This window comes from Trachinotus anak, unplaced genomic scaffold, assembly GCF_046630095.1.
Source record: "Trachinotus anak isolate AG129_WGS33_773 ecotype Australia unplaced genomic scaffold, CSIRO_AGI_Tana_v1 ptg000017l, whole genome shotgun sequence".
NCBI lineage: Eukaryota > Metazoa > Chordata > Actinopteri > Carangiformes > Carangidae > Trachinotus > Trachinotus anak.
The window spans coordinates 2662719-2690716 of NW_027273868.1; the positions used below are offsets into that span (position 1 = coordinate 2662719).

Genomic DNA, 27998 nt, shown 5'->3' on the forward strand with positions numbered 1-27998 from the left:
TTCAAATGAATTATGATTAACCTTAGGCTTAGGATTTATTAGTAAATTGGAGTGATAAATGGCTGCCACCCCTCCTCCTCGGCCTGTGCTTCGAGGGATATGAACGTTAACATGAGTGGGGGGTGTTGATTCATTCAGACTAACATATTCATCCTGCTGCAGCCAGGTTTCAGTCAGACAGAGCAGATCTACATGATGATCAGTTATCAGATCATTGACTAGTAGAGATTTAGATGAGAGTGATCTGATATTCAATAATCTACATTTAATTTTCCTGTTATTTGGTTCTGGACTAACAGTTGTGTTAATTTTTATTAGGTTTTCATGTCTAACTCCTCCTCTGTTCACTTTTGATTTATTATATTTAAATTTAGGTGGTCAGTGGACAGACACAGTTTTTAGGGGGTGAATGGCAGGCGACTGCTCTAAGAGAGGCGCAGAGAAGAGTGTAAGACTGCGACTCTGCCTCCTGGTCTCAACTCTGGTTTGTCATGGCTTTGGCTTTCTAATAAACTCAGTGAAGTTTCTAGATAAGAGCGCAGCTCCATCCAGCGTGGGATGTATGCCGTCTCGTCTAATCAGACCAGGTCTTCCCCAGAAAGTCTGCCAGTTATCAACAAAGCCCACATCGTTAGCGGAACACCACCTCGATAACCAGCGGTTGAACGATGACAAGCGGCTGTACATGTCATCGCTGGTCAGGTTGGGTAGGGGCCCAGAGAAAACTACGGAGTCCGACATTGTTTTAGCATAAGTACACACCGACTCCACATTAATCTTAGTGATCTCCGATTGGCGTAATCGGGTGTCATTAGTGCCGACGTGCATTACAATCGTACTGTATTTACGTTTATCCTTCGCCAGCAGCTTCAGATTTGATTCAATGTCGCCCGCTCTGGCCCCAGGAATGCATTTGACTATGGCCGCTGGTGTCGCTAACTTCACGTTTCTCAGAATAGAGTCACCAATGACCAGAGTTTGCTTCCCAGCAGGTGTGTCGCTGAGTGGGGAGAACCTGTTAGAAACGTGAACAGGTTGGTGGTGAGCCGTGGGCTTTTGTTTAGGACTAAGCCTCTTCTTGTTACGAACAGTCACCAGCCGCCCTGACCTCCCGGCTGCTCGGGAGCTGCTGGGGGGAGAGAAGGAGCTACAGAAGGAGCTACACTGGGTCGGTCCGCACCAGCTACTGGGGGCTGGCTAACTGGAGAAGCTAAAGATGTGGTTTCCATGGTGCGGAGCCGAGATTCCAAATCATTGAGCCTCGCCTCCATAACTGCAAACAAACTACATTTATTACATGTACCATTATCGCTGAAGGAGGCAGAGGAGTAACTAAACATGAAGCAGGCTGAGCAAGAGAGAGCAGGAGAGGGAGAGACAGAAGCCATCATTAACTGCTAAGCTAAAGTAGCTAACAGAGCTAGCGTGTAAACAGCTGTGTTTTAATCAGTGGTGGACAGTAACGGAGTAAATTTACTTGAGTACTGTACTTAAGTACATATCCAGGGGATTTGTACTTTACTTGAGTATTAGATTTCTTTGGTACTTATTACTCTTACTTGAATACATTTCCAAGACAAATATTTTTACTTTTACTTGAGTAAATTTCTAGGAAGGCTGAAAAGTACTCGTTACTTTCAGGTCTGCTCTTTTTTTAAATTTTTTTTATTCTAAAATACTATTGGACACAAGCTGTGTTTGTCAAAGAATGAAACCTATCACAGTGCACGCTCTCCACTGAGATCTACGTAGAAGCGGATAATCATATCGGGACATGGGGAGACAAGACAGACATGGGGAGACAGACATTGGGAGACAGGCACGGAGACAGACAAGACAGACATGGGGAGACAGAGTTTGTTGTGCTCCTATATTGTACTGGTACATGTCCTTCCTGTAAAGTCAAGTGACTTCAACATTGAGTTATTGAAAGCAGAGATGTAGTTTTTTGTAAAGCAGTGGTTCTCAACCAGTGGTCTGGGGACAACATTGGTCTTCGAGGGGGTTCTAGTTCCCAACTTAGCTAAATGATAGAGAGTTAGTTGGACGGTGCAGGTTCATTTGGTTACAGTTTTAATGATTGTTAATAAACACTGCATCTGCAACATCTGCTGTCCTCTTATGATCCCATTCATTTTATTTGTTTTTATAGGTGTTTCTGCAGGCTTTATAAAACATTGTGGTTCTAAAAGCAAGCACATCAGTGCAGGTGGTTTCAAAGAGTTAATTCTCAGAAACAAGAGTTAAAAGGTCCTTAAATTCATTTAGAAAAAAATTATAGTAATTCATTGATGTGAAAAATAAGAAGTTTACTCTTACTCTTACTCTTACTTTTACTTAAAGTAAATTTAAAAGCATGTACTTTTGGATACTTAAGTACCTTTAAAAGCAAGTACTTTTTTACTCTTACTCGAGTAACATTTAGACTGAGCTACTTTTACTTGTAACGGAGTAAATTTTGACCGGTAGTATTTGTACTCTTACTCAAGTACTGGGGTCGAGTACTCTGTCCATCTCTGGTTTTAATGAGAATCTCACGAAGAGAAGGAGAGAGCTAAGAGTGATCGAACAGGAGTTCGACAGTACAACAGATAATTAGCGGTTGTATACAAAGATACAACTAGGATCAGCTGAATTCAGGGAGAGCAGCAACAAACACAACACCACCAACAACCGGAAGTGACACAATACGCTTACCGCAGCACGTCGATCCACATGCTTCATTACATCATGTTTGGCAAACCCACCATAAAAAGCATCAAGCCAGTCTTTCACCTCTTAAAAAAAACATATTGTCCCTGGACATTACTCTCTGGATCAATTCAGACATTTCAAGGAGTCGAAAGGAATCCATCTTGCCTACCCACAGGTAAATGGCACATACAGGTAGTTTTTTTTTCAGTTACAATTTGTAGTTGGAAAATGTACATAGCAGCTCATGCAGTGTTTAGTGACAGCAAAGCATGTTGACACAACTCATAATTATCTTTTCTGCACTACAGGGATGGCAACTGTCAATGTGCCTGGTCCCTGACCGAGATCTGCCACCGCACACCTATCCCGCGGGCCTGGACAAAGACACTTTGACATATTTCTCCACGTTGAAGGATGCTATTTGCCAGTCGCTGAAGGGGCTGCCAGAACAAGACTTGTTGCGACCAACCATAAGAAAAAACAAGCTCTATGATCTCTCCAGGTTTAACATTCTGCCTCAGGATCAGGAATTTATGTTGAACTTAATTGACAGTGCGGCCATTCACACACATCCACCACGTGGTCTGAAACCCTTGGTGTTTGTGTGCAAGTTTGGACAAAAGCAGACATCTTCACTCATCCTTGGAGACCTTTTTGACATGTCCAACATACAATGTGTCAGCATCCACTCTGCGTGTGATGTCCGCTCGAAAGAAAGGAATGTTCATCATTTCTGGTCCAAATATGCCCTCCATGATTTGGTTGGAGGGTTACAATGCTTTGAGCCTGCGTGAAGCTGTAAACTATCAAAGCAATCTGGACGGTAAACTAATGAGCATTGATGAAAATCTTCTTGGGATCGCACATTTTCCCACCGATGTCACTTTCATTCAACTCTATGCAGATACACCACACAACAGATTGGATGACTGGAGGGCACATCCCATTACAGGAGAGATTGTGTGTTGCGGGCTCCTCCATCATGAAATGACCCGTGCCATGTCACGTCGCAGTGCTGCCTACCTCAGCCACATGCAGGATTTATTGCTTAAGCTACGACGAGTTTTGTCTGCACGGGTAGAGATTGTTACATCACTTCAACCACAGCAGATTGGGGATGGGATCTGCGCAGTGGATTTGTTGCACGTCAACATCCTGAAAGGTCTGATTGCTTCAAGACCCATGCTGATTCCTTTTGTTGAGAGACAGCCAGGCTGCAGCTTCACAGGCGTGGTCACAAATGTGGCGGCGCATTTGATCGACACATTGGCAGCACAGCTGGCCAGTGGTAAAGGACAGGGAAAGTTCATGGAGGCGTGGACAGCCTACCAAGCTGAGATGGCCTTGGAGGTATACTTTTGGGGTCATCCTCTCAGTTCACAAGACAATATCTATGCCATTAACCTGGGTGTTGCAACACACAATGAGAGAAACGTGACTTGGCAAAGGGGCTTTCTAGCGCTGGTTCCGGCCAACTCTGCTGCATCTGAAAATGAGCCTCCGCCTCTTCATCAGAGGATGTCATGGAGGCTGGGTTACAAGCTTCAGGAATTAAATATTTTCCAGCATTTAAAACCACTGACACTACACAACAGCCAAAGTTTAGTTGGAACTTCAAGTCTTTCTGGAACATTGTTGGTCCACAGCAGGATCCACCATTTGCTGCCAAAGTTGCTGTTATATCTGGAGAGGTCGCCACTTCTCTGGTTCATCGCGGCCTCATTTATGAGCGAAATCTTGCAGACGTCAAGGAGAATGGCATGCCCTGGATGCATCATGTTATGCAGAGACTCATGGGAGTCAAAAACCTCTCCAGAGAGCAATTGGTGCTGGTGTGCACTTTTGTCAGTTGTGTGGCATTGATCCAACAGGGTATTTTCATGGATTACAGAGCTTTGTCGCGGTTGGAAATTGACCTACCCCTCTCTCAAGCCAGACTGCGGATGCTGCAGATCCAAAGCCCCATCTATTTCGCAGGTATCAGAGTGTTTAATCTGTACAGACTGCACCCTGACATTCCCTTCAAAATTAAGCAAAGTCAGCCTAGGCCAGTTCCTTCTCACCACCAAAATGAGAGGCAGAGCACCAGACAGAATCTCCCATCTGACAATGAAGAAGAGGAGGAGCTGGGAGATTTTCAGGGAGAGGAGCACAACCAGGTGTTGCAAACACAGTCTATGGTCCTTCCTGCTGGATGGAGAAGGTACTGGTCCCCCCATGAACTGAGTGTTGTTGCTGAAGCTGGTATTAAAGCAGGGAACTCAAGCCCTGATATACTTTGTAGGCTGCAGTGGTTATGTTTGGAACACAGGATCCCTGTACGCTCATTTCATGCCTTCAAAAAAAAGCAACAATTTATGAGGAAAGCAGACAAGCAGCCAAGTGTGTAGAGGCTGAAATTAAATACACACAAACACAAACTGGCCTGGGATCTACTTCCTCAGTGGATCCTGGCACTTTTTATTCCTCGCCTCCTTCACCAGCCTCAAAGATGCTACTCACAATAGAAGAAATTAGAATGGAACGGCCACTGTTCTGGGTCATATCTTTCACAGCACAGCTAACTTCATCCAGCGAAGCCACCAAGCCGGTTGACCAGCTCAGACTCTCCACCACCTACCTGCCTGATAAAAGCTGTACTTCTCAGCTAGATTAGGTACCATGTGATTTCATAATTTTATGTCTACTACAGTGAAACATCTACAGCTGTCAACCCATTAAACACAACAGACTTAGTTTTGTTACTTCTACCTGTTTTGTGTTTGTCACAGGAAAAATGCAAAAATGCAGGTGATCCTGTTGAGAAAATCTCTTAGTTCCATCCAAGCATCTCCACTGGCAATCAAAGCAGAGACATCACTGCTGATACCACATCCATGCCAAAAAGCATGACGTACTGGCACAGGTAAATCACAAAGACAAATGAATGAGTGAAATGAGGTGACATGCCGTGTGTAATTCTCAATCCAAATATTCATTTTCAGATGCAAAGGACCTGCATTTAAAGGCTCTCCGGATCCAGAGGGATGGCGTGAAGGACAACATCTGGCCTCCTGGTTGGAAACCCCGGGAAACAAGATCTCTCCAGGACTTTCTGGCAGAGAAAATCAAGAGCAAGTTAAAAAAGAAGAGAAGGGCTTCGCAGGTGATGGAGGAGCTGAGGATGTCAGCCAAAAAGGCTCGAAAAAGCACAGAGGGACACTGTTGATGGGGATTCACGGTGGTCAGGATGTTGCACTGGTGGCACTGACACTTTAAATGTACATAAGCAAAATGTTTTTATTGGTTGATATGTTTTGGGGGTTTTTTTAAAGCAAGGATTTGCAGACCTTTTGTTTGTTGTTTTTGTTTTTTCACATTTGACTTTGACCCTTTGTACAGATTGACTATTTATTCTGTTTTGTATTTTTTCTGTGTGTGCCGAGTTAAATAAATAATTGTAAAGTACCACATCTGTCTGTGAATTCAGTCCTGAGTGGAAGGAGATGCACACACATCACTTACAAGAGCAAGGGGTGTTAGGAGTAGAGGCGCCACATGGAAGCCTATTTAAAGTCAGTAGTAGTATTGCAAACATTGTTATTAGGGTAGATCTTTTCATATGCCATTGACTATTTTGTTGAAGTATGGCACACCCAGTCGAGGCCAATGAATGGGTGAATAATATCAATGAAAATGAATAATATCCAAAATGAAAAGAAATAAACACATAAGTGCCTGTCTAATAGACTCTCCCACAGCTGTTGAAAGGAGTCCTGGCTCAGCGGTCTGAGCACCTTACAGCTTCATTTTTTATCGAAAGAAAAATTATGATTCATTGTTTTTAATGAATCATAAAATGATTCTAATACATGAAATCTGAAAAAAAAACATCCAATGAGTTTTTTTTTTTTTTTTTTTTTTTTTTTTGTTATGGAAAGAAAAAAAAAACTTCTTCAAGATAGAGAAGGACAAGGGAAAAATGTAGAAATAAATTACAACAAATATGACCTAATATGAGGGAAGATAAAAGTTTACCCAGCCACTGACTAGCAGTGGCCGAGTTATGCTCTCTCCATCACAGTCCCCCTGAAAGAGTGTCACCCAGCCCCCCTAAAAAAACAAAACGAGGAAAATAAATAAATAATTAATTTTCAGAAGGCCTGATAGGGTTAACAGTCCAAATAGAAATAGTGGTTGGTGTTAGTCAATGGTCAGGGGGATGGTCGTGTTTAGGGTTATGGTCCTGAGATTGTGGTTAGGGTTAGGAAAACCCAAATTTATAACATAGGTTTCTATAGGCAATTTGTAAAGGCCAAATCCAGATTCCCGTTTCAGCGAAAAATTTAAATTTCTTCCAAAAGTAGTACAAAGAGTTACTGGCAATCTGGAAGTTGGAAGGGGATGCCTGGAACCTTATTTCTGGAAGTTAGAATCAAACTTTTGGAAGATGGAAGCTGATTTTGGAATTTGAAAATGGAATGTAAATATGGTCCTCCCAGCCACTAGATGGCAGTATTTCTTCAGATTTGGAAGTTGGAAGTCAAAGTTGTATTTCAGTGTTAAGGACACCAGGGGGCACTTTACACCACATTTTTCAACTTCCAAATTCATAATTTTTTAAAGTATTGGGAATGTGGAAGCAAACTTAAAAGTGATGTTTGGGGTTTCGTTACCAAGTTGGAAGTACATGTAATTGGAAGTATAGGGAAACTGGAAGTATGATTAAAACTAATGTTAAAGGAGCTATTACCAAGTTGGAAGTACATGTTATCGGAAGTATCGGGGAAAGTGGAAGGACACTTTAAACTGAGATTAGAGAACCTGTTACCAAGTTGGGAATGTATGTTATTGGGAGTATAGGGAACATGGAAGTGCACTTATAAGTGATGTCAGGCCTGGGTAAATATGAGTATGTGAAAAGTTGACCAGAAAGGAGTGTGGAACTGTAGTATATCACCCTCCCAGCCACGTCCAACCTGAACGTTACTTGAATTTTGATGTACGGCAACGTTGGTGCTTGAACAGCTCAAAGAGGCAAAAGGGGTGTGACCCTCACACCTTGATGCCACATGTTTTTGTGCTACAAAAGAACAAAATATTTCTAAAGGGCTTAGAGCCACCATTCTGTAGTATGTTCAAATCAGACTCCCTTGGTGGCCTCTGACAACTTTTTGAAATTGAAGGTACTTTTTTCTCTTCTTGTACTGGAACCTCTCTTTCAGACACAGTCTTTGGCTCATCTCTGCCTGTTTCTTTTGGCAAAGTTACAAATGCTCAAATTTCAACTTTTCACCTTTTGGCTTTTGGCCCATTATATTACAGGGTGAGCCATCTGCGGGGCCAAACCCGGCACATGTTGTTCAGTGTGCCGAGAGGAATCATGCAATTTACATTCCTTCCAAATGGATGTTTCCATATTCCATATTCAGGATTCCACTTCCAAATTCAGGATTCCACATCCATATTCAGTATGTTACTTCCAAGAGCCAGTGACATGAGAGTGGTATCGTCTGACTTGGTCCCCCCCCCCCATGTCATATATGGCCACCTCTGTTACATTCCTTCCAAATTCAGGATTCCACTTCCAAATTCAGCATGTTAATTCAAAAAGCCTGTTTTATTCCCAGTGGCATGAAGGTGGTATCGTCTGACTTGGTCCCCCTCCCCCCCCCCGTCTCATATATCTCCTTCCCACCTCTGTACCTTGCTCCTCCTCCTGTGCAGATGCAATGTACATTCCTTCCAAATTCACACATCCAAATTCAGGATTCCAATTCCAAATTCAGTATGTTACTTCCAAGAGCCTGTTTTAGTGCCAGTGGCATGAGAGTGGTATCGTCTGACTTGACTCCTCCCTCTGAGTCATATATCTCCACTCCACCTTTGTACCTTGCTCCTCCTCCATTACAGATGCAATTTAATGTTCTTCCAAATTCACGCTTCCAAATTCAGGACTCCACTTCCAAATTCAGTATGTTACTTCCAAAATCCTGTTTTAGTCCCAGTGTCTTAACAGTGGCATCGTCTGACTGGGCTACTCCAAAGTCATATATCATCAACATCATCATCATATATCATATTCATCAGTCATAAATTCCAAATCCAACTTAGAAAACATTTTTAATCAATAAATCCTTTTACAGTTTTTCACATTTTTACATTACAAATATTGTTTTCTGAAACAAGAACACCTTTTTCACATTTTTTTTAAATGTGCATTTTAGAAAACATGTTTCTCAAACAAAATTGCCTTTGCTCAAAAGAAAATTTAAAAAACGTATGAACACGTTTATAATTTTTTTCATATTAGAACAAACAATTCTAATTCACCATCAGCCCCATCCACATTGTACAAATAATTATTTCTTAGACAGAATCCTTTGGAGGCCAACTCTCATCTTCCTTGCTGCTGGTGCTTTTAGAGTTGGGGAGAACAGGTTCTTGGGACAGATACTTCTCCTCCCCTCTCCTTCCTTTCCCTCTCCTGCATGGTTTTTAGGCTCTTTTTTGCCCTCTTCCCCCTCATCCTCCTCCCCCTTATCCTCGTCCCCTTCGTTCTCTTTCCCCTCCTTCTCCTGCACCTTTATCTCTCCCCCCTCATTCTTCTCCCCTTTGCCCTTTCCTGCAAAGTCTCCTCCTGACACTCCTGCAGAGTTGCTGTCTGAATCATCATCATGTTCAGGGTCTTCTCCCTGTCACGGTGTTTCCATCCTCTGCCTCCTCCAGTAATGCATGCATGCCATGTTCCATCGCATTTTCTGGAGTGGAGACATCATGGGACATTGTCCTGGCCACCTTGGCAGACTCATTGCTGTTAGAGCTGCTTCTGAACCTTCGAGAGGGAAATAATTGTTAACATTCTGAATTCAGGCATGAGTACATTCACAGTCACAGTGAAGATTGATGGATGTTGGAGGGCTCCATGAAAATCACAAAAATATTACAAAATTACATGAATTGGTAATTAACTGTAGTAAACTACTGAAATAAATTAGTAACCTATGCCAAATTATTCTACGAATTATTCTGATTGTTTTCCATTTTGAATCCCCTCCTTATCTTATTTACAATGCCAGATAATGATGATCAAATTATATATATGGTTTGGTTAATATTAATTGGTAATGAACTGGTTAATACAGAAACAGAGCTGCATGTATCGGTCCAAAAATAAAATCTAATTACAAAATTGAAATACAAAACCTCAACCTGAAGAGACGATCATAAAAACATTACTCACCATTTTGTGCTATAATGTTGAAGAAATGTGCCTTATGTGTGTCTGGTCCTCAACTAAAGTTTTTTTCTAAGTCAATACAGCACACACAGGGGGCGGGGCTAATTACACACTGTACAGGTTGCCAGTTGATCTCTTTTAAGGTAGGAGAGGTGACTGGAAAATAGATTTTATATATATATATTATTATAAAAATTATTATAGATTATATTACTAGTTACTCATTTGATTATGAAACTATTTTGAATACTTCATTAGTGAAAGCACTGACTCTGAAAAGCAGTTTAAAGGGTAAGGCTGCGAGTTATGTCAGATTTGAACCCACAGGTGTGTTCGCTAGCCCCAAAATAGCTGAAAATAGTGCTTTCTGTGATGTGTTGTGTTTTCATGGTGCACCTGCTCTTACTTCCAAATTTGATCGGCCTGCTTCCAGATTTGGTATGTCATTTCAAAAAGCTTGTTTTTTTTGTCCCAGTAGCATGAGAGTGGTATCGTCTGACTTGGCTACTCCCCCTGAGTCATATATCATCATCAGGGAGTAATAAACTCCAAATCCAACTCAGAACAAAGTTTTCATCAGCAAATCTTTTCACAGATTTTTACATTTTTACATAACAAACATTGGTTTTTTGAAACAAGAACACCTTTTTAAATTTTTTTAAATGCGCATTTTAGAAAATATGTTTCTCTCTAAAACAAAAAGGCATTTGCTTTAAAAAGAAATTGGAAAAACTTCTGAACACATTTATGCTCTTATTTATATTAGAACAAACAAACATAATTGTAAGTCACCATCATCCCCGGTCACCATGATACAAATAATTTTTTCTCAGACAGAATCCTTTGGGGGCCAACTCTCATCTGCCTTGCTGATGGTGCTTTTAGAGTTGGGGAGAAACTTGGCCTTTTTGGTGCTGGTAAATAAGAGGGTCTTCTCTTCCCCTTCCCTGCCTTTCCCTTTCCCTTTCCCCATGCCCCCATCCTCCTCCTGCCCCTTGTGCTTCTCTTCTTCCCCTATGTCCCCTCTTCCCTTTCCCTTTCATTCCTGACCCTTCTTTCCCTCTCCTTCTTTTCCCTTCCCTGATTGGTGTTTAGGAAAGAGCTTCTTTTTGCACTCTTCCCTCTCATCTTCCTCTCCCTTATCCTCTTCCTCTTCATTCTCTTTCCCCTCCTCCTCCTGCACCTTTATCTCTCCCCCCTCATCCTCATCCCCTTTGCCCTTTCCCACAAACTTTTCAGAGAAGAGCTTCTTCTTGCATCTCTCAGCCCACTTCTCTCTCCTGCCTTTTCCTTGCTCGTCGTCCGACAGATCAGAGTCGCTGTCTGGACCAATATAATATTCAGGCTCTTCTCCTGAGGAAGAGCTTGTCAGAGCGTTTCCATCCTTTGCCTCCTCCAGCAATGCATGCATCCTGTGTTCCCTCACATTGAGTTCTTCTTCGAGGTCTGACCAGGAACAGTCAGAGTTTTCTGGAGTGAAGAGGTCATGGCACATTGTGCAGGCTCCCCTGGCAAAGTCTTCACCTGAGAGATGATTCTTGGCCTTGGAGAGGGAAATAAAGTGTTAAAATTATGAATTTAGGCACGCGTATGTTCAGTCACACTGAAGATTAATGGATCATGAAAGTCGCCATGAAAATCAGAACAACATTACAACATCACATTTAATTAGTAATTAATTGAATCAAACTACTGAAATAAAGTAAGTAGCCTACACTGAATTGTTCTCTGAACAATTCTGATTGTTTTTCATTTTGAATCACCTCTGTGTCTTATTTACAATGTCTGATAATGTCAATCAAATGTTTTGCACAAAAGAGTTTGGTTAACACACATTTCTGGATTACATTTAATTGGTAATTAACGAGTAAACTACTGAAATAAAATAAGTAACCTACACCTAGTTGTTCAACAAATGATTGAACGAATTGAAACTACGAATTAAGGCTGCAAGTTATGTGAGTTTTGACCCCGTAGGCTCCAGAATAGCTGAAAGTAGTGTTTTTTGTAATGTGTTGTGTTTTCATGGGGCACCTGCTTTTACTTCCAAATTTGGTAGGCCAACTTCCAGATTTAGTAGGCACAACCCTCCTGGCTGAATTGGAGGGTGAAAAGGGTCATAGAGCAGTTTTGCATTTTGAATCACCTCTGTATCTTATTTACAATGTCAAATAATGTCAATCAAATGTTTTGCACAATGGAGTTTGGTTGACACACATTTCTGGATAACATTTAATCTGTAATTAACTACTGAAATAAAATAAGTAACCCATGCTGAATTGTTCTACAAATGATTCTGATTGTCTTGCATTTTGAACCACCTCTGTATCTTATTTACAATGTCAGATAAAGATAATCAAATGATATATACAGTTTGGTTAATATTAATTGGTAATGAACTGGTTAATACCGTAACAAAGCCACATGCATTGCTCCAAAAACAAAATCTAATTACAAAATACAATTATATAAATACATTACTCACCACTTTGTGCTCTGATGTTGAGGAAATGTGCCTCATGCGTGTCTGCTCCTCAACTAAACAGGAAATTTTTTCCAAGTCAATACAGCACACACAGGGGGTGGGGCTAATTACACACTGTACAGGTTGCTAGTTAATCACTTTTGAGAAAGGAGAGGTGACTGGAAAAAAGATTATATATATATATAATCTATCTATATATATATATATATATATATATATATATATATGTATATATATATATATATTACATTATGTAAATTAAATTACATTATATATTAAATATTATATATATATAACTATTATAGATTAGATTACTAGTTACCCATTCGATTATGAAACTATTTTGACTACTTCATGAGTTAAAGCACTGAATTTGAGCCCCCATAACTCGACCAAAACAGGTTGCCGAGAGGAGCCAGGCGCTGTTTTGGAAAAGCTCTTGGAGAGTACTTTTCATGTGTGTCCTTCTTTGGTCAGAAGCGATTTGAAGTGTAATGCTGCGAGTTATGTCAGATTTGACTCCACAGGTTTGTTTGCCAGGCCCAAAAAAGCTGAAAATAGTGTTTTCTTTGATTTGTTGTGTTTTTTATGGGGCACCTCCTCTTACTTCCAGATTTGGTAGGCAAGCTTCCAAATTTGATAGGCAAATCCCTCCTAGCTGAATTGGAAAGTGAAAAAGGTCATAGAATAGCAACCGAGACCTCCCCTGAACCAACATGACCTGCTGAATGATATATGTCAAAATCAGGACCTTGCGACTCGCACATGCTGATTGATGGGGGAGAAAGCTTGGCTTCCACATTGGCAAGGCCCAGAAAACCTGTTTGCAAGTGTGTTCAGGGGCACCGCTCGGCCATCTTGAGAGCAAGGGGCACCAAACTCGCAGGCAAAGGGGTGCGTTGGATTTGGTTTCAGCTGATACGGGCGGACAGGACAAAGGAGAGTGGTAAAAGGAAGGGAGGGGAACTGGCTGTGTTTGTGAATGATAGATGGTGTAACCTTGGCCACATTACTATCAAAGAGCAACTCTGCAGTAGAGACGTTGAGCTGCTAGCTGTTAGCATGAGGCCATTCTACCTGCCGAAAGAATTCTCGCATGTTATTGTGATAGCAGTGTACATTACCCCCTCTGCTAACGCGGATGCAGCATGCAATGTCCTCCACTCAGCTACCAGCAGGCTGCAGACGCAGCACCCTCATGCCCTCTTCCTTATCTCTGGGGACTTTAATCATGCCACTCTGGACTCCACATCCCACATTCACCCAGTATGTCATATGCCCCACCGGAGACAATAAAACACTGGACTTACTGTATGCCAACACTAAGGAGGCATACAGCTCATCACCTCTCCCTCCCCTGGGGATGGAGAGGTGATGAGGTGATGAGGTGGTGCACCTCCTCCCTGTGTATGAACCTCTTGTATACAGGCAGCCAGCAGTCAGCACAGTGAGGAGATGGTCTGACGAGGCTGAGGAGGCCTTAAAGGTCTGCTTTGATTCAACTTTGTGGGAAGTACTTTGTGATGACCACGGGGAAGACACTGACAGCCTGACACACTGTATAACAGACTACATCAGCTTCTGTGTGGAAAATACCATTCCCACCAAGACTGTACGGTACTTATCCAACAACAAATCCTAAATTACTTCTGACATCAAGGCTCTCCTCAAGAAGAAAAAGAGAGCCTTCAGGTCAGGAAACAAGGAGGAGCTGAAGGATACACAGAGGGAGCTGAGGAGAAAAATCAGGGAAGAGAAGAACAGCTACAGGAGGAGGATGGAGAACCAGCTGCAGCTGAACAATGTCAGCAGAGCCTGGAGGGGCCTTAAAACCATCTCAGGCTACAAGGGACCCAACTCCAAGCCTGTGGGGAATAGGAAGTGGGCCCCTCCCCCCACTCTGTCTTCCCTGCCGCAGCCACCACTGTCTGGGCTCTGAGCTCCACCCAAGCATCACTCAGCTCACAGTTACCCTGTACTTCCACCTCATCCCCTGTCCACTGCCGTTCCCCCTCGACCACCACCTCCAGCACACAGTCACCCTGCTCCAATCTGTCCCTCACAATAAACAAGGTGAGAAGGGAACTCAGGAGGATTAAGCCAAGGAAAGCAGTGGGTCCTGATGGCATCAGCTCAAGGCTACAGGCCGGTGGCACTGACATCCCACATGATGAAGACCCTGGAGCAACTGGTCCTTGTTCATCTTTGGCACCTGGTGAGCCCATCGCCGGACCTGTTTCAGTTCATCTACCAGCCTTGGTGTAGACAACACCAATGCCAATGCCTGAGGGACAAGTTGGAGTGCATGGGGGTGGACCACCACCTCACCACATGGATTCTTGACTACCTCACCAAACGCCCACAGTATGTGAGGATCCAGGACTGTGTGTCTGACAGGATTGTCTGCAGTACAGGGGCCCTGCAAGGAACGGTTCTGGCTCTGTTCCTCTTCACCCTCTACACTGCAGATTTCTCCTACAACTTCACCAACTGCCACCTGCAAAGTTCTCAGATGACTCTGCAATTGTCAGCCTCATGCTGATGGGGATGTCAGGGAGTACAGAGAACTGACCCTGGACTTTGTGAACTGGTGCCAGTGGAACCACCTCCAGATCAACACGGGGGAAAACCAAGGAACTGGTGGTGGATTTCTGCAGGCACAAACACTCTCAAACCACCAGGGAATGGACATTGAGATTGTGGACTCATATAAGTACCTGGGTGTTCACCTGAACAATAAACTGGACTGGACTGACAACACTCATGCTCTTTACAAAACAGGACATAGCAGGCTGTACCTGCTATGGAGACTCAGGTCTTTTGGGGTGCAGGGGGCACTCCTGAAGACCTTTTATGACTCTGTGGTGGCATCAGCCATCTTTTACGCTGTGGTCTGCTGGAGCAGCAGCATCTCCACTGCTGACAGGAGGAGACTGAACAGGCTGATCAGGAAGGCCAGCTCTGTTCTGGGATGCCCCCTGGACTCAGTGAAGGTAGTGGGCGACAGGAGAATGGTGGCGAAGCTATCATCCCTGTTGATACCACCCTATGCAGGACACTCTGACAGCACTGAGCAGCTCCTTCAGTGACAGCCTGCTGTACCCACGGAGTGTGAAGGAGAGATACCGCAAGTCTTTCCGTCCCGCTGCTGTCAGACTTTACAACAAACACTGTGCTCAGTAACCACACACACACCAGGAATGGACAACTCACCACCGTAACAACCTCACACATCTGTCAATATCCCACAAATGCTGCTACTGTTGTTGTAAATATGTAATTTTTTGTATTTATGTATTTTGTATATTATTATATTGTTATTATTTATCTTCCTAAATATGTTATTACAGTTTCTTGCAGCTTTTCTGTTCTCTGCACTGCCACTTTGCTGCTGTAACACTGTGAATTTCCCCACTGTGGGACTAATAAAGGCTATCTTATCTTATCTTATGTTAAATGAATAAGATTCAAGACCTAAGAAGGCAACATAGATTTATTAATTAAATACAATGTAACTTGCAACTCTTAACTTTAACTTAATTTAAAAAAATAATTAAAAAAACCTCATTAGACCCAGGTCTTTTTGGGTCCCTTGTCAGTTCACTGATCAGAACCCAAAATAATTATGTCATCATCTGAGGAGCATGACAAGGATGGTGACAGCTCCCTGTCCTCAGGGATGGTCCGGAGTGCCATCTCCTACAGCTCCTCCTTATCTTCTTCTTCACCCTCTTCCTCATTTTTTCACTCTGTGCCTGAAGAATATATTTTTAGAGTGACCTTAATATACTGCATTTCTTGGACCACATCAGACTTGATCTATTGATAAATTGTGCTGTACATAATTCCTACCAAGTTTGTTGGCATTAAGGTTGATGGTAGTAGTGAGGCTGGCAGAGGTGGTGGTGATTGGGGGGGTGGGGTTGGTAATATGGATGAAGATGGTGGAGGCGATGATAGTGAAGGTGGTAGAGGTGGTGGTGGTGATGCTGGTGGTGGTGATGATGGTGAAGGTGGTGGAGCTGATGGAGATGTTGGTGGTGAAAGTGACGATGTTGGTGAAGGTGGTGAATGAGGTGACGGTAGGGTGGGGATCTAGCCCTGATGACATTGCTGACTGCAAATGAAATGAATAAAACAAAACAACAGTAATGAACCATAAGTTTCAGCAGTAATTCTAGTTTGATAAAGCTGAGTTTTTACTTTCATAAATGTTTATATTGAGAGCTTGCCCAACTAGTGTGTACATGTCTATAATTTATTTGCTTTGCACCATGGCCCTGCACAAGAACAAAACATGTAAAGCAGCAAAAATAAATCTGGAAAGTTTACATTACAACATTTGTTAACATGTACTGTCCCTATTTTAAAAAATAATATATATAAAAATAAAAATGATATATATATCATTGGGCAATAACTTACCATCTGATGATCTCTGCTCTGTGTCTCCACAGAATGAGCACTGCCCACAAAAGATGCACACCTCAGGTGCATCTTACATGGATGCATGTGATGTGCAAATTCCGCAGCAAAAACAGGAAGAGAGTATAACTGATTTTTAAAATGATTGTTACACTAGAAAAGTATTAAACTGACACTCTTTACAGCAGAGAATCTGAATATTACACAGACATTTAAAATACTAATATAGTATTGTATGACTTTTGGGGCAAAAAGGTCCAAACTAAAATTTATGGTAAATCACCAAACTCCAAATCCAACTTAGACAAGAGTTTTAATGAATAAATCTTTCAATAGATTTTTACATTTTTACATAACATTGTTTTCTGAAACAAAAGAGACCTTTTCACATTTTTTTTAAATGTACATTTTTAAATCTCTCTAAAATAAAAAGTCCTTTGCTTTAAAAAAAAATGAAATTTAAAACAACTTAGTAACACGCTTATATTCTTATTTGCATTACAACAAAAAATAATTTTAAGTCACCATCATCCCTGTTCACCATGACACAAATAATTATTTCTTAGGCCAGCCTACTATGTCCTACTCACTTGACTGCTGACACTGGATCTGATTTTGTTGAATGTCACTGGTCCAGGGAGCCCAGCATCTGTCCAAGCCAGATTAAAGCACTCTGACAGTTTGTTCTGTGGTTTTCCATTCCTCGTATGGTAAACTTCCTCCACAGATGGGCAGGCCTTTTCCGTGGTCTGGATATATGAAGAGAGCTACCGATACTCTGTTGCAGTTAGAGCCAGTGTGGCATGCCCAAAGGACTTTTGTGTTTTGTGGTTTTCAACCTAAAATACACATGAAACATAAGCAAACACATCTCATCAAGTCAATTCAGTTCAATTTCAATTCAATTTTATTTGTATAGCGCCAAATCAGAATATACATTATCTCAAGGCACTTTACAGGGTAAGGCCAAGTCCTTACTTTGTTATAGAGAAAAACCCAACAGTTCCCACAAAGAGCAAGCACTTGGTGACAGTCAAATCAATTTTATTCATATAGCCCAAAATCACAAATCATAATGCCTTGGTGGGCTTTACAATCTGCACAGTAAACAACACCATCTGTCCTCAACTACAATTTTTTTGCATGAATTAGCATGAAACTAATTATCTGGCATTTAACTCACCCACACCAGATTCGGCCTCAGAGAATTCTTTTCTTGTAAGTGTCATGAAGACCACAGGCCGGTGGCCGCTCATTATTGCAAGGTACCCTGCGAGGTACCCCTGCAGGAGCTCCACCTGAGCCCAGTCAAACAGGTTCCTAATGTTTTCTGGGGAAAAAAAAATTGTTTCTTTAATGATATGAATTAGAACTAGAACCACAAAGAGCAAGCCCTTAGCGACAGGGGGGAGGAAAAACTCCCTTTTAACAGGAAGAAACCTCCAGCAGAACCGGGCTCAGGGTGGGTGGCCGTCTGCCTTGACCATTTGGGTTTAAGAGGAGAACGAGGGGATGTAGGGAGGAGAGAGGAGAAGAGAGAGAGAGAGAGAGAGAGAGAGAGAGAGAGAGAGAGAGAGAGACCAGGAACAGATGTATAGGTAATGGTGCTATCAATGATAATGACAGATAACAGTGGTTAATAGTAATGATGAGTAGTGGTGGATCTGGATCCAAGCTGCTCCAGAAACAGAGATACCTGCCAAATGTGGACAGAGAGAGAGACAGAGGAGAAGCACAAACTACAGGAGAGAAAACAAATACAAATGACAGAAACTTTGAAGACAGAGAGGGACACTCCATTTCTGGTTGTCTTTAAATTTTTACTTACATGTTGGAACAGGCAGTGCATGTCCCTAAGGTGCTTGTCCAGTCTGGATAAATTTTTTTTATCGCAGACTGGACAAGTCAATTTTCCATTCATCCTGTAAAAACATAAATGGGATTCATGACAAATGGAATGGCCTTAAAACTTGCTTTTCTAATCAAATTTTATTTCACATTACACATTAACATACCGATGGCATAGCATCAGGAGGAATTTAAAGTTCAGTATATTTCCCATTGACTTAAAGGCCTTGGCTGGGGATCTATAAAGTCATAGCATTTGAAATCATTACTCACCGTCCACTGGCCCAGCAAATGAGGAGGGATTTTTTATGTGGGTTTTTAACCTTCTCCACATACTTGAGATGGAGGCTTAAATTCCCCACAAACTTTTCACAAATTCCACATTGTCTGAAATTTGTGGACTTGGGGGGTCTTGCCTGGGGGTGAGCCGGAATAAGGAGAATTAAGGAGAAAAGCCTAAATATATCTGACTGATCTCAATTAATCACATTACATTTAATTGGTAATTAACTGTCGTAAACTACCAAAATAAAATAAGTAACTTAAACCAAATTATTCTCTGAATGATTCTGATTGTTTTGCATTTTGAATCACCTCTGTATCTTATTTACATTGTCAGATAATGACAATCAAATGTTGTGCAGAATGGAGTTTGGTTGACACACATTTCTGGATTACATTTAATTGGTAATTAATTGTAGTAAACTACCGAAATAAAATAAGTAATTTAAACTGAATTATTCTCTGAATGATTCTGATTGTTTTGCATTTTGAATCACATCTGTATCTTATTTACAGTGTCAGATAATGACAATCAAATGTTGTGCACAATGGAGTTTGGTTGACACACATTTCTGGATTACATTTAATCAGTAATTGGGGGCTTAAATTCCCCACAAACTTTTCACAAATTCCACATTGTCTGAAATTTGTGGACTTGGGGGGTCTTGCCTGGGGGTGAGCCGGAATAAGGAGAATTGGGGAGAAAAGCCTAAATATATCTGACTGATCTCAATTAATCACATTACATTTAATTGGTAATTAACTGTAGTAAACTACCGAAATAAAATAATTAACCTAAACCGAATGATTCTGATTGTTTTACATTTTGAATCACCTCTGTATCTTATTTACAATGTCAGATAATGACAATCAAATGTTATGTACGGTTTGGTAATTAAATGGTTAATTCCGAAACAAAACTGCATGCATCGGTCCAAAATCAAAATCTAATTACAAAATCGAACTACAAAACCTCAACCTGAAAAGTAAGTCATACAAAAACATTACTCACCATTTTGTGCTCATGAAAAAATCTGCCTCATGCAATGTTGCTCTTCAAATGGCAAGTTTTGTCCAAGGTACTAAAAGCACACACGGGGGGCGGGGCTGTTTATATGCTGGATACCTTGTCAATTAAACACTTTTCAGGTAGGATAGGTGAGTGGAAAATAGATATAATATAATATAATATATTGTATAAAATATAATATTTATTATACATTTATTAATATGTATATTATTTTTTACTTACAAATTCAGTAGGCCAGCTTCCAGATTTGGTAGCCCAGCTTCCAAATATGGTAGGCAGGATTTGAAGGGTAACGCCGCGAGTTACGTCAGATTTGACCCTAAAGACATGTTCGCCAGCCCCAAAATAGCTGAAAATTGTGTTTTCTGTGATGTGTTGTCTTTTTGTGGGGCACCTGCTGTTAATTCCAAATTTGATTGGCCAGCTTCCAAATTTGATAGGCATAACCCTCTGGGCTGAATTGGAGGGTGAAAAATATCATAGAGCATCAACTGAGACCTCCCCTGAACCGGCACGAGCTGCCAAATGATATACAGTGCATCCGGAAAGTATTCACAGTGCTTCACTTTCTCCACATTTTGTTATGTTGCAGCCTTATTCCAAAATGGATTAAATTCATTTTTAAAGTATTAATAGCCTTTGCCATGACACTCAAAATTGAGCTCAGGTGCATCCTGTTTCCACTGATCATCCTTCAGATGTTTCTACAACTTGATTGGAGTCCACCTGTGGTAAATTCAGTTGATTGGACATGATTTGGAAAGGCACACACCTGTCTATATAAGGTCCCATAGTTGACAGTGCATGTCAGAGCACAAAGCAAGCCATGAAGTCCAAGGAATTGTCTGTGGACCTCCAAGACAGGATTACATCGAGGTGAATCCTTGAGTGGCCAAGCCAGAGCCCAGACTTGAACCTGATCGAACATCTCTGGAGCGATCTGAAAGTGTGTGTGTGTGTGTGTGTGTGTGTGTGTGTGTGTGTGTGTGTGTGTGTGTGTGTGTGTATGTGTGTGTGTGTGTGTGTGTGTGTGTGTGTGTGTGAGAATACATATAATTTATTTATTTGTTTTTCCCTTTTTTTCAAGACCATTACCTCTAGAAATAGGCTACAGGGAAATAAATTATTCAAATACATAGAAAGATGAAGCGATAAAATAAATAACCACGTTCACAAAACATCAGTAATCAGTCAGAGAACAAGGTGTCTGACATTTATTCTGCCAGCTGCTTCGACAGCCAGTAGCCTACAACACGACAGTCTCAGAAGCGAGGCTCATAAATTATCAGTCCACTTTTAAAGATTAAATTCAATCACAGATAGAGAGATCACAGTCCAATCAGTTTACGATAGAAAAGTCTTATCTGAGTGCTAAGTAGGCTACATTCCAGTAATTGTAGTCAATAAAATAAACATTATGCGACGGTCATATCCTGAAATGCAACACAAGGAAAGGTTTCAACACGGACGTATTTCATTTCCGGACAATTCATTTGCACCACCCATTTGCGCTGAAAGTTTTTCATTCGACCAGAGTCGACCCAGTATCAGTTTCTATTTTTGTTTCTCACTTGCGGCTTTTATCGACTTGTGCCTGATTGTTCATTTCGAAAAACATCTGCAGCTGACTTTATTGTGTGCGTCTTTCATTGGGTCTGTTTTTCATCGACGACTGAAGTTTTGAAAACAGGTTTTACGTGACACTGACGCACTGATGCAGAGTTTTTGAGAGTTTCTCTGAGTTTCTTTCGGCTGTTTTTTTTTCTTTAAACAATGGCGTGTGGAGGAAACGGCATGTCCGGTAAGTTTGATAGGGCTCCCACTTCAACTCTTAGTTGAGGTCAAATTAAAGTAACACAAGTAACAAAACCGTTTTTCATTGCTGCATTTTCTACCGCCTGCGGTTGTACCTATCAGCTGGATACCACTGTGACAACATTGTAACAGTGTAGAGTCCATGGTTATTACACTGTCAATAATTCAGTCTTTTTAACGTGTTTTATTTACACTAATGTTGGTTCTATATCTCCACAGATGAGAGGATAGGGGAGGCCTTGATCAAAGAGTAAGATCCATTATTTACTTTTCATTTTGAAATTGTTTTACACACGTATACAACGTATAGATTAATGAAAAGCAAAAAATGAAATCTCATCCCAAAACTAACAGTCATTATTGTTTTAAATTCAAAGTTTTTATTGTACTTAATATTATGGGCTACAACCAATGCAAACTGTATTTTCATTATCAGTTCATTTCTTGAATATTTTTTAAGTTAATCTATTGATCATTCAGTCAAAAAATTTACAGAAATCATCATCACAATTATTCAGAGCTCATGGTGACGTTTCTTGTTTTGTTGAATAGGTTAGGTTAGGTTAAATACCCATAGGTATTCATCTTACAACACAATAAAATGATAATAAACAAAACAATTAGTCAACTAACCAATACAGCCCTACCTAATATTACAGTACAGATCAGCTTCAATAGTTTAGCTAATAACAAAAAACTAAATAACAAAAAGGCATTTATTTAGGGCTGTTAAATGATTATTTTTTTTCTTAATCACTTAATTGCATGTTTTATCACATTATTAAAATTCTTTTTTCTCTTGCTTGACAACACATAACCGTCAGTCTGTCTGAACTAGAAGCTAACGTTAGCACGTCTGACGTGTAATTATGAAGCCGTCTGATAATTTATATATCCGTAGACGAGCTCTGGGTAAGTTATATTTATTTTCCAACTCATTCAAGCTTCACCAACGACACTTGAGGTCTCCCAACATGCCCCTTTATGCAGACTGGAACCGTCCCCCTATTGCTCCCCTAGGGCTGGGGTTTTAACTCTGTTCCCTTCCAGGGTCATAGAGGAGGAGCTGAAGGATGTACCCTCAGAGGATGTCCCACCACTCACTCCACTGACTGTGGAAGTGCAGACTGAGCAGGAGCAGAAGGTGGTGAACCAGCTGAGCAAAATGATTCGCATCATTGGTGACAGAGTGCAGGGCGACAAGGAGTTCCAAGAGTGAGTCTCTGAAGAGAGCTTATGGTAGAATACTAAAACTTGAATGGCACATTTTGAATTTTTTTAAACCTAAACTGTACCTGTCTTCCTTTATTTCTCTGTTGTAGTGCAATAGATGGGGTGGCACAAGGCTCCGGTTCCAAGTGGGACAGATTTAAGGAAGTAGCACACAAAGTGTTTGAACATGGGATCACCTGGGAGAGGATCGCTGTGCTCTTCTATGTTGCTGGCAGGCTGGCTGTCAGGGTAGGTTCCTTTTTTCTGCAGATCAGAATGGGTCATTAGAAGATGTGAAGTGGTACAGTGTTGTGATTTGCTCTAGAATGAGGATGGACATGATTTTTTTTTTTTTTTTTTTTGTCAGTCTTCTGTCTGTTCAGCTGTGAGGATATCATTACTCAGGCTACCTATCTTTTTTTTTTTTTTTTTTTTTTTACTTTTTCATTTTTAACCACCCATGTGTTACAAAAATCCTTATTTTCCAATAAATCGGCTCCTCCTCCCCTTTGAGTAGTATGAATGAGACTGACAGGGCACTGAGTTCTGCATACTCCACACCGTGACTGAGAACTAATGGCCAACAACACCCTATCATTTCACTTTGGTTGAAACATTTTTCTTTTCTCTTTTCAAAACTTTGAATCCCATATTGTATAAAGTGAGATTTCCATGTTTTTTTTTTTTTTTAAATTATAAAGCAGGTTAACGTATATAAATACTATGAAAGTATCGCTCTGTCCACGGAGAAATGCACACAGCCTGTATTCAGAAAATGAGCCTTAAAATGAGCCATCAGGTCTTCTGTAACTTTGTGATGTCACAGCAAAGCAGTCACCAACCTCAGTCATGCCCCAAGCCCAGCTCACCTGGACGCCATCCAACCTTGTATGATTTGGTTTCCCTGAGTGTTGATATGAATTCTGCTATATTTTTATTTGATCACTCAGAAAACAGTCAGCCAATCAGAAGAGAGGCTCAGAGCTTCTGATTGGCTCACCAGTGGAGCTCCAGAGAGAAGCCTAAGGGATATATAAAGTTACACTGTGATGGTTTTTGGTTTTTAAAACCACGGTTGTATCTTATGGATATCAAGTGTATAATATGGGACCTTTAATGTCAAGACTTAGTAGAGATAAATATTTTGGACAACTAACCCCCTCCTAAATTAAATTCAGTCTAATTTTATTATACTCGGGCAGCTTCAGGTCTCTTGTTGTAATGTTTTGCATGAGTCAAATGTGACAACCAACTGTGGGCAAGACCTTATCAGCATTGCACCTCACGCATGCTTTTAATTCAAAATAGTTGCAAATCCATACGGCTGCAGGAAATCCTGAAAGCAGAAGAAGCAGAAGAATTGAGGCTGTAAGAGCAGCACAGTAATGAGCAAGGTTTTGGATAACTATTGTTATGTAAAGTAAATTGATATGTTAATATTCAGAGATGGCTGAGGAAGATAAACAGCTGGCAGAGCTAACTCTCCAGTTGGTGTTATTAAACTATTGCGGAAGAAGAGGAGACAAGAAGATGATGCCATTAAAAGAGATCCAGTTCAAGCTCAAAAGAACAAAACCCTGAATCTGACATTTCTGTTTTCAGTCTCTTCATTGATCCACACAGATCTGATATTTTTGTCACTTCACTGGAAGTGACACTGAAGTTACAAGCTCCATGTATGTCATAATTTAATCACATAGTTTACATTTAGGATTTTTTTGTGTGCAAGAAAACATGTGGATTGAAAAGTGCTTCATGTTGCAGCTGAGTTCCAGTGATCCTACAATGTAATTGAAATCAAATCCCTGGTTTAGCAGCAGGTTGGTGTATAAACCTTGTGTTTGTGTGTCCACCAGATGGTGGAAGCTCATCTTCCTCAGTCAGTGAGGGAGATCCTAATGTGGACTGTTGATTTCTTCAGAAACAATCTCTTGGGCTGGATTCAGGAACATGGAGGATGGGTATGTCAGGCCTTCATTTATTCCACTGTGTACTGTGTAAAATGTAAATAAAAACAGACTGCTATGATTTACAAATCATGTAAAGCCATATTTAACTGAAAATGGAACAAAAACAACATATGAAATGTTGAAATTTTATTGTTTTTTTTGAAGAAAAAACTCTCAATTTGAATTTAATGTCAGCAACACGTTTCAAAAAAGTTGGGACAGGGTCATGATTACCACTGTGTTCATCACCTCTTCATTGAACAACGCTCTGTAAACATTTGGGAGCTGAGGAGATCAGTTGCTGGAGTTTTGAAAGTGAAATGTCCCATTCTTGCCTGATGTAGGATTTCAACTGGTCAACAGTTCGGGGTCTCCTTTGTCATATTTTTTTGTTTATGTTTTCAGTGGGTGGCAGGTCTGGACTGCAGACAGGCCAGTTTAGCATTCAGACCCTTCTATTGTGGAGCCATGCTGTTGTAATATGTGCAGACTGTGGTTTGGCATTGTCTTGCTGAAATATGCAAGGCCTTCTGTGAAAAAGATTTTGTCTGGAGGACAGCATATGTTGCCCAAAAACCTGTATATACCATTCAGCATAAATGGTGCCTTCCTAGATGTGCAAGCTATCCAAGCCATGGGCACTAATGCCCCCCCACACCATCACAGTTGCTGACTTTTGAACTGTGTGCTGATAACAAGCTGGATGGTCCCTCTCCTCTGTAGCCCACAGGACGCAACATCCATGATTTCCAAAAAGAATTTGAAATTTTGATTTGTCAGGCCACAGGACAGTTTTCCATTTCACCTCAGACCATCTTAAATGAGCTCGAGCCCAGAGAAGTCACTGGCCTTACTGGATCATGTTTAGATATGTTTTCTTCTTTGCATGGTAGACTTTCAACCTGCATCTGTGGATGAAGCAGCAACAAACTGTGTTCACAGACAATGTTTTTCAGATAGTTCCCGAGCCCATGCAGTGATTTCCACTATAGAATGGTGTTTGTTTTTAGTGCAGTGCTGCCTGAGGACCTTAAGATCACAACCATCCAATATTGGTTTTCGGCTTTGTCGCTTGCACACAGAGATTTCTCTGTTATTCTCTGAATCTTGATTATGAACCATAGATGCTGAAAATCCCAAATTCTTTGCAATTTTGCATTGAGGAACATTATTCTTAAATTGCTGCACTATTTCCGCACACAGTCTTTCACGGAGTGGTGAACCTCTCTTAAACTTAACTGCACAGAGACTCTTTTTTTATTTTTATTTTTTATTTTTATACCCAATCATCTACTGACCTGTTGCCAATTAGTTGTGAGAAATTCAACCTGGTGCGCAGTTTTAGAGGAGTACCAGCTCAGGTGGTACAGATGCCCAAGGTTATTTTAACTATATAATTGATAATATTAATCGAAAGCCTATTTTCTGTTTACTAGGTTCTATTCGATTTAACTCATTAGCTAATAAACACTGTATCCTCTCTTCATTCCAGTGAGACACAAGTATAGTTCAATTGTTTGCATACTGTATAAGAACAAAGAACTTAAGATGCTGTTTCATGTCAAGCAGACAGATATACTGATATTGAAATAAATAAGCATCAAACACTCAGCAGATTAACAGAAAGTGGAATTCACTAAAGTTCCTGTGGCTCCATTGTACCTGGAAGTGTTTAATTTGTGTGTGTGTGTGTGTGTGTGTCTGTCTGTCTGTCTGTCTCTCTCCACAGATCAGCAGTTTCTCTGAGCTGGCAATGGCATCCATGCAGAGCATGTCATTCATGAGCTCTCACAGATTGTCTCTCATCATCATCTTTGTTGCTGGCCTGGGACTTGGAAGCTTCATCACCTGGAAACTGATCAGATGACTCTGAGGCATATGTGCATACCCACATAGACATCATAATGATAAGACTATAAAGTGTTTACCACAGGCTTTTTATTCTTACTCTACTTTTCTACCTCTCTAATGTTATCTATGCAAAACACGAGAACTTGAAAGAGACAACAATGTGTGAAAGATCCAAGTCACATATTTTAAATCAAAGACGTACTGTATGTTGTATGAAACAATAACAGGTGTCCATCTGAACATTGAAACAGGTTTTTCTGTTCTTTTTCTGTTCTCCTGTTCACACTGGCCATTAGTGATGTGCGGATGTGCAGTTACATTTGTGGGCACTGCGGTTCCTAAAAGCCAGTTCATAAAAATTTACATTATGAACAGCTTATGGGTTGCAGGTGGGTACAATAATATATAATATATGAGGACAATATGAATTAGATTGTCTGAAATGTGAACATGTTTTAAGTTTAATTTTTGTCAGGCACGAATTAAAATGTCTTTGGAGCGCCGAACTCATTATGATTTATTATTTATTTTGTGCAGTGGCCAAACGTTATGAGCTTTTAAATTGTTTGTGTTTGTGAAGTAGCAGTGAGATTCAGACCTAAAATGAACTTTTATTTTAATTACATGTTTATTTAAAATAGCCTACTTCTGTGTAATATCCCACAGAGAAATAATGATAATGTGTGATCAGGCGTGGGTCTCTAAACCATGGAATATAATACGGTTGGGTGGGTGGCCGGTGGATGATTTATGCCTACATGCAGATTTTGATGACATCACAGCCGATCCATGCAGCACTACCGGCCAATAAGAAATCCCCTCCTAATGAACTTTCAATGGAGTTTTCTTTATAACATGCCAGTAGAAATATCTTGTGTATTAAGTGTCTGATTCTAATGGTACTGTCGTGGCACAAGACACAAAAATATGCATGGTTTAAAGGTGTGTTTTTTATTCTTTTGTTTTTTTTTGTCTTTGTCAGTATTCTTGGTAAAATCATGGTGCAATTATGAAGTCCTGCTTAGAATCCCTTTATTTGGCTGGTTTAGTGGTTTAACAGTTTATTTGCACATGATTATTCATGACTTCTCCCTAAATGATTTGTGAAACACATCCATGAAATGGTTTTCTTTTCCCTCTGTGAATAAAGTCTCTACCTTGTTAATACCGCATCCTGATACAGAAATT

General features: G+C 40.7%; 2 protein-coding genes and 2 long non-coding RNA genes across 6 annotated transcripts; 3 read left to right on the forward strand and 1 right to left on the reverse strand.

The window, feature by feature from the left end:
- Positions 1-94: 94 nt before the first annotated feature.
- LOC139634800 (uncharacterized) lies at positions 95-4201 on the forward strand. Its single transcript, XR_011694067.1, has 3 exons — positions 95-1452; positions 2562-2869; positions 3003-4201. It is a non-coding gene; the product is annotated as an uncharacterized lncRNA (long non-coding RNA).
- A 799-nt stretch (positions 4202-5000) lies between these two features.
- Positions 5001-6441, forward strand: LOC139634817 (uncharacterized). Its single transcript, XR_011694077.1, has 3 exons — positions 5001-5350; positions 5466-5599; positions 5679-6441. It is a non-coding gene; the product is annotated as an uncharacterized lncRNA (long non-coding RNA).
- A 9525-nt stretch (positions 6442-15966) lies between these two features.
- On the reverse strand, positions 15967-18216 carry LOC139634790 (location of vulva defective 1-like). 3 transcript variants are annotated; one of them, XM_071501440.1, is made up of 5 exons: positions 18007-18216; positions 17414-17662; positions 16824-16895; positions 16251-16515; positions 15967-16153 (listed from the first exon to the last, which is right to left on the reverse strand). In XM_071501440.1, exons 3-5 carry the CDS (start codon positions 16893-16895, stop codon positions 16143-16145), a joined length of 348 nt encoding a protein of 115 aa, XP_071357541.1. In that variant the 5' UTR covers positions 17414-17662; positions 18007-18216; the 3' UTR covers positions 15967-16142. The 3 variants fall into 3 exon arrangements, with proteins under 3 accessions (XP_071357541.1, XP_071357542.1, XP_071357540.1); XM_071501441.1 differs by lacking the exon at positions 18007-18216 and having other exon boundaries at positions 17414-17997; XM_071501439.1 differs by lacking the exons at positions 17414-17662; positions 18007-18216 and having other exon boundaries at positions 16824-17398.
- Positions 18217-21484: 3268 nt separating this feature from the next.
- On the forward strand, positions 21485-27983 carry LOC139634789 (apoptosis regulator BAX-like). The gene is made up of 6 exons (XM_071501438.1): positions 21485-21784; positions 22018-22048; positions 22849-23013; positions 23121-23259; positions 24867-24971; positions 26689-27983. The coding sequence occupies exons 1-6, from the start codon at positions 21757-21759 to the stop codon at positions 26824-26826; spliced, it is 606 nt and encodes a 201-aa protein (XP_071357539.1). The 5' UTR covers positions 21485-21756; the 3' UTR covers positions 26827-27983.
- The last annotated feature ends 15 nt before the right edge of the window (positions 27984-27998 follow it).

Excerpts from the sequence above, each read along its gene's own strand:
- LOC139634790 (XM_071501439.1), bottom strand. The coding sequence starts at position 16,910 with ATGCATCCATGTAAGATGCACCTGAGGTGTGCATCTTTTGTGGGCAGT. Across the intron at positions 16,516-16,823 it reads AGAGCAGAGATCATCAGATG|TCAGCAATGTCATCAGGGCT; the intron begins GTAAGTTATTGC and ends TTTCATTTGCAG.
- LOC139634789 (XM_071501438.1), top strand. The coding sequence starts at position 21,757 with ATGGCGTGTGGAGGAAACGGCATGTCCG. Across the intron at positions 23,014-23,120 it reads GGCGACAAGGAGTTCCAAGA|TGCAATAGATGGGGTGGCAC; the intron begins GTGAGTCTCTGA and ends TCTCTGTTGTAG. Across the intron at positions 23,260-24,866 it reads CTGGCAGGCTGGCTGTCAGG|ATGGTGGAAGCTCATCTTCC; the intron begins GTAGGTTCCTTT and ends TGTGTCCACCAG.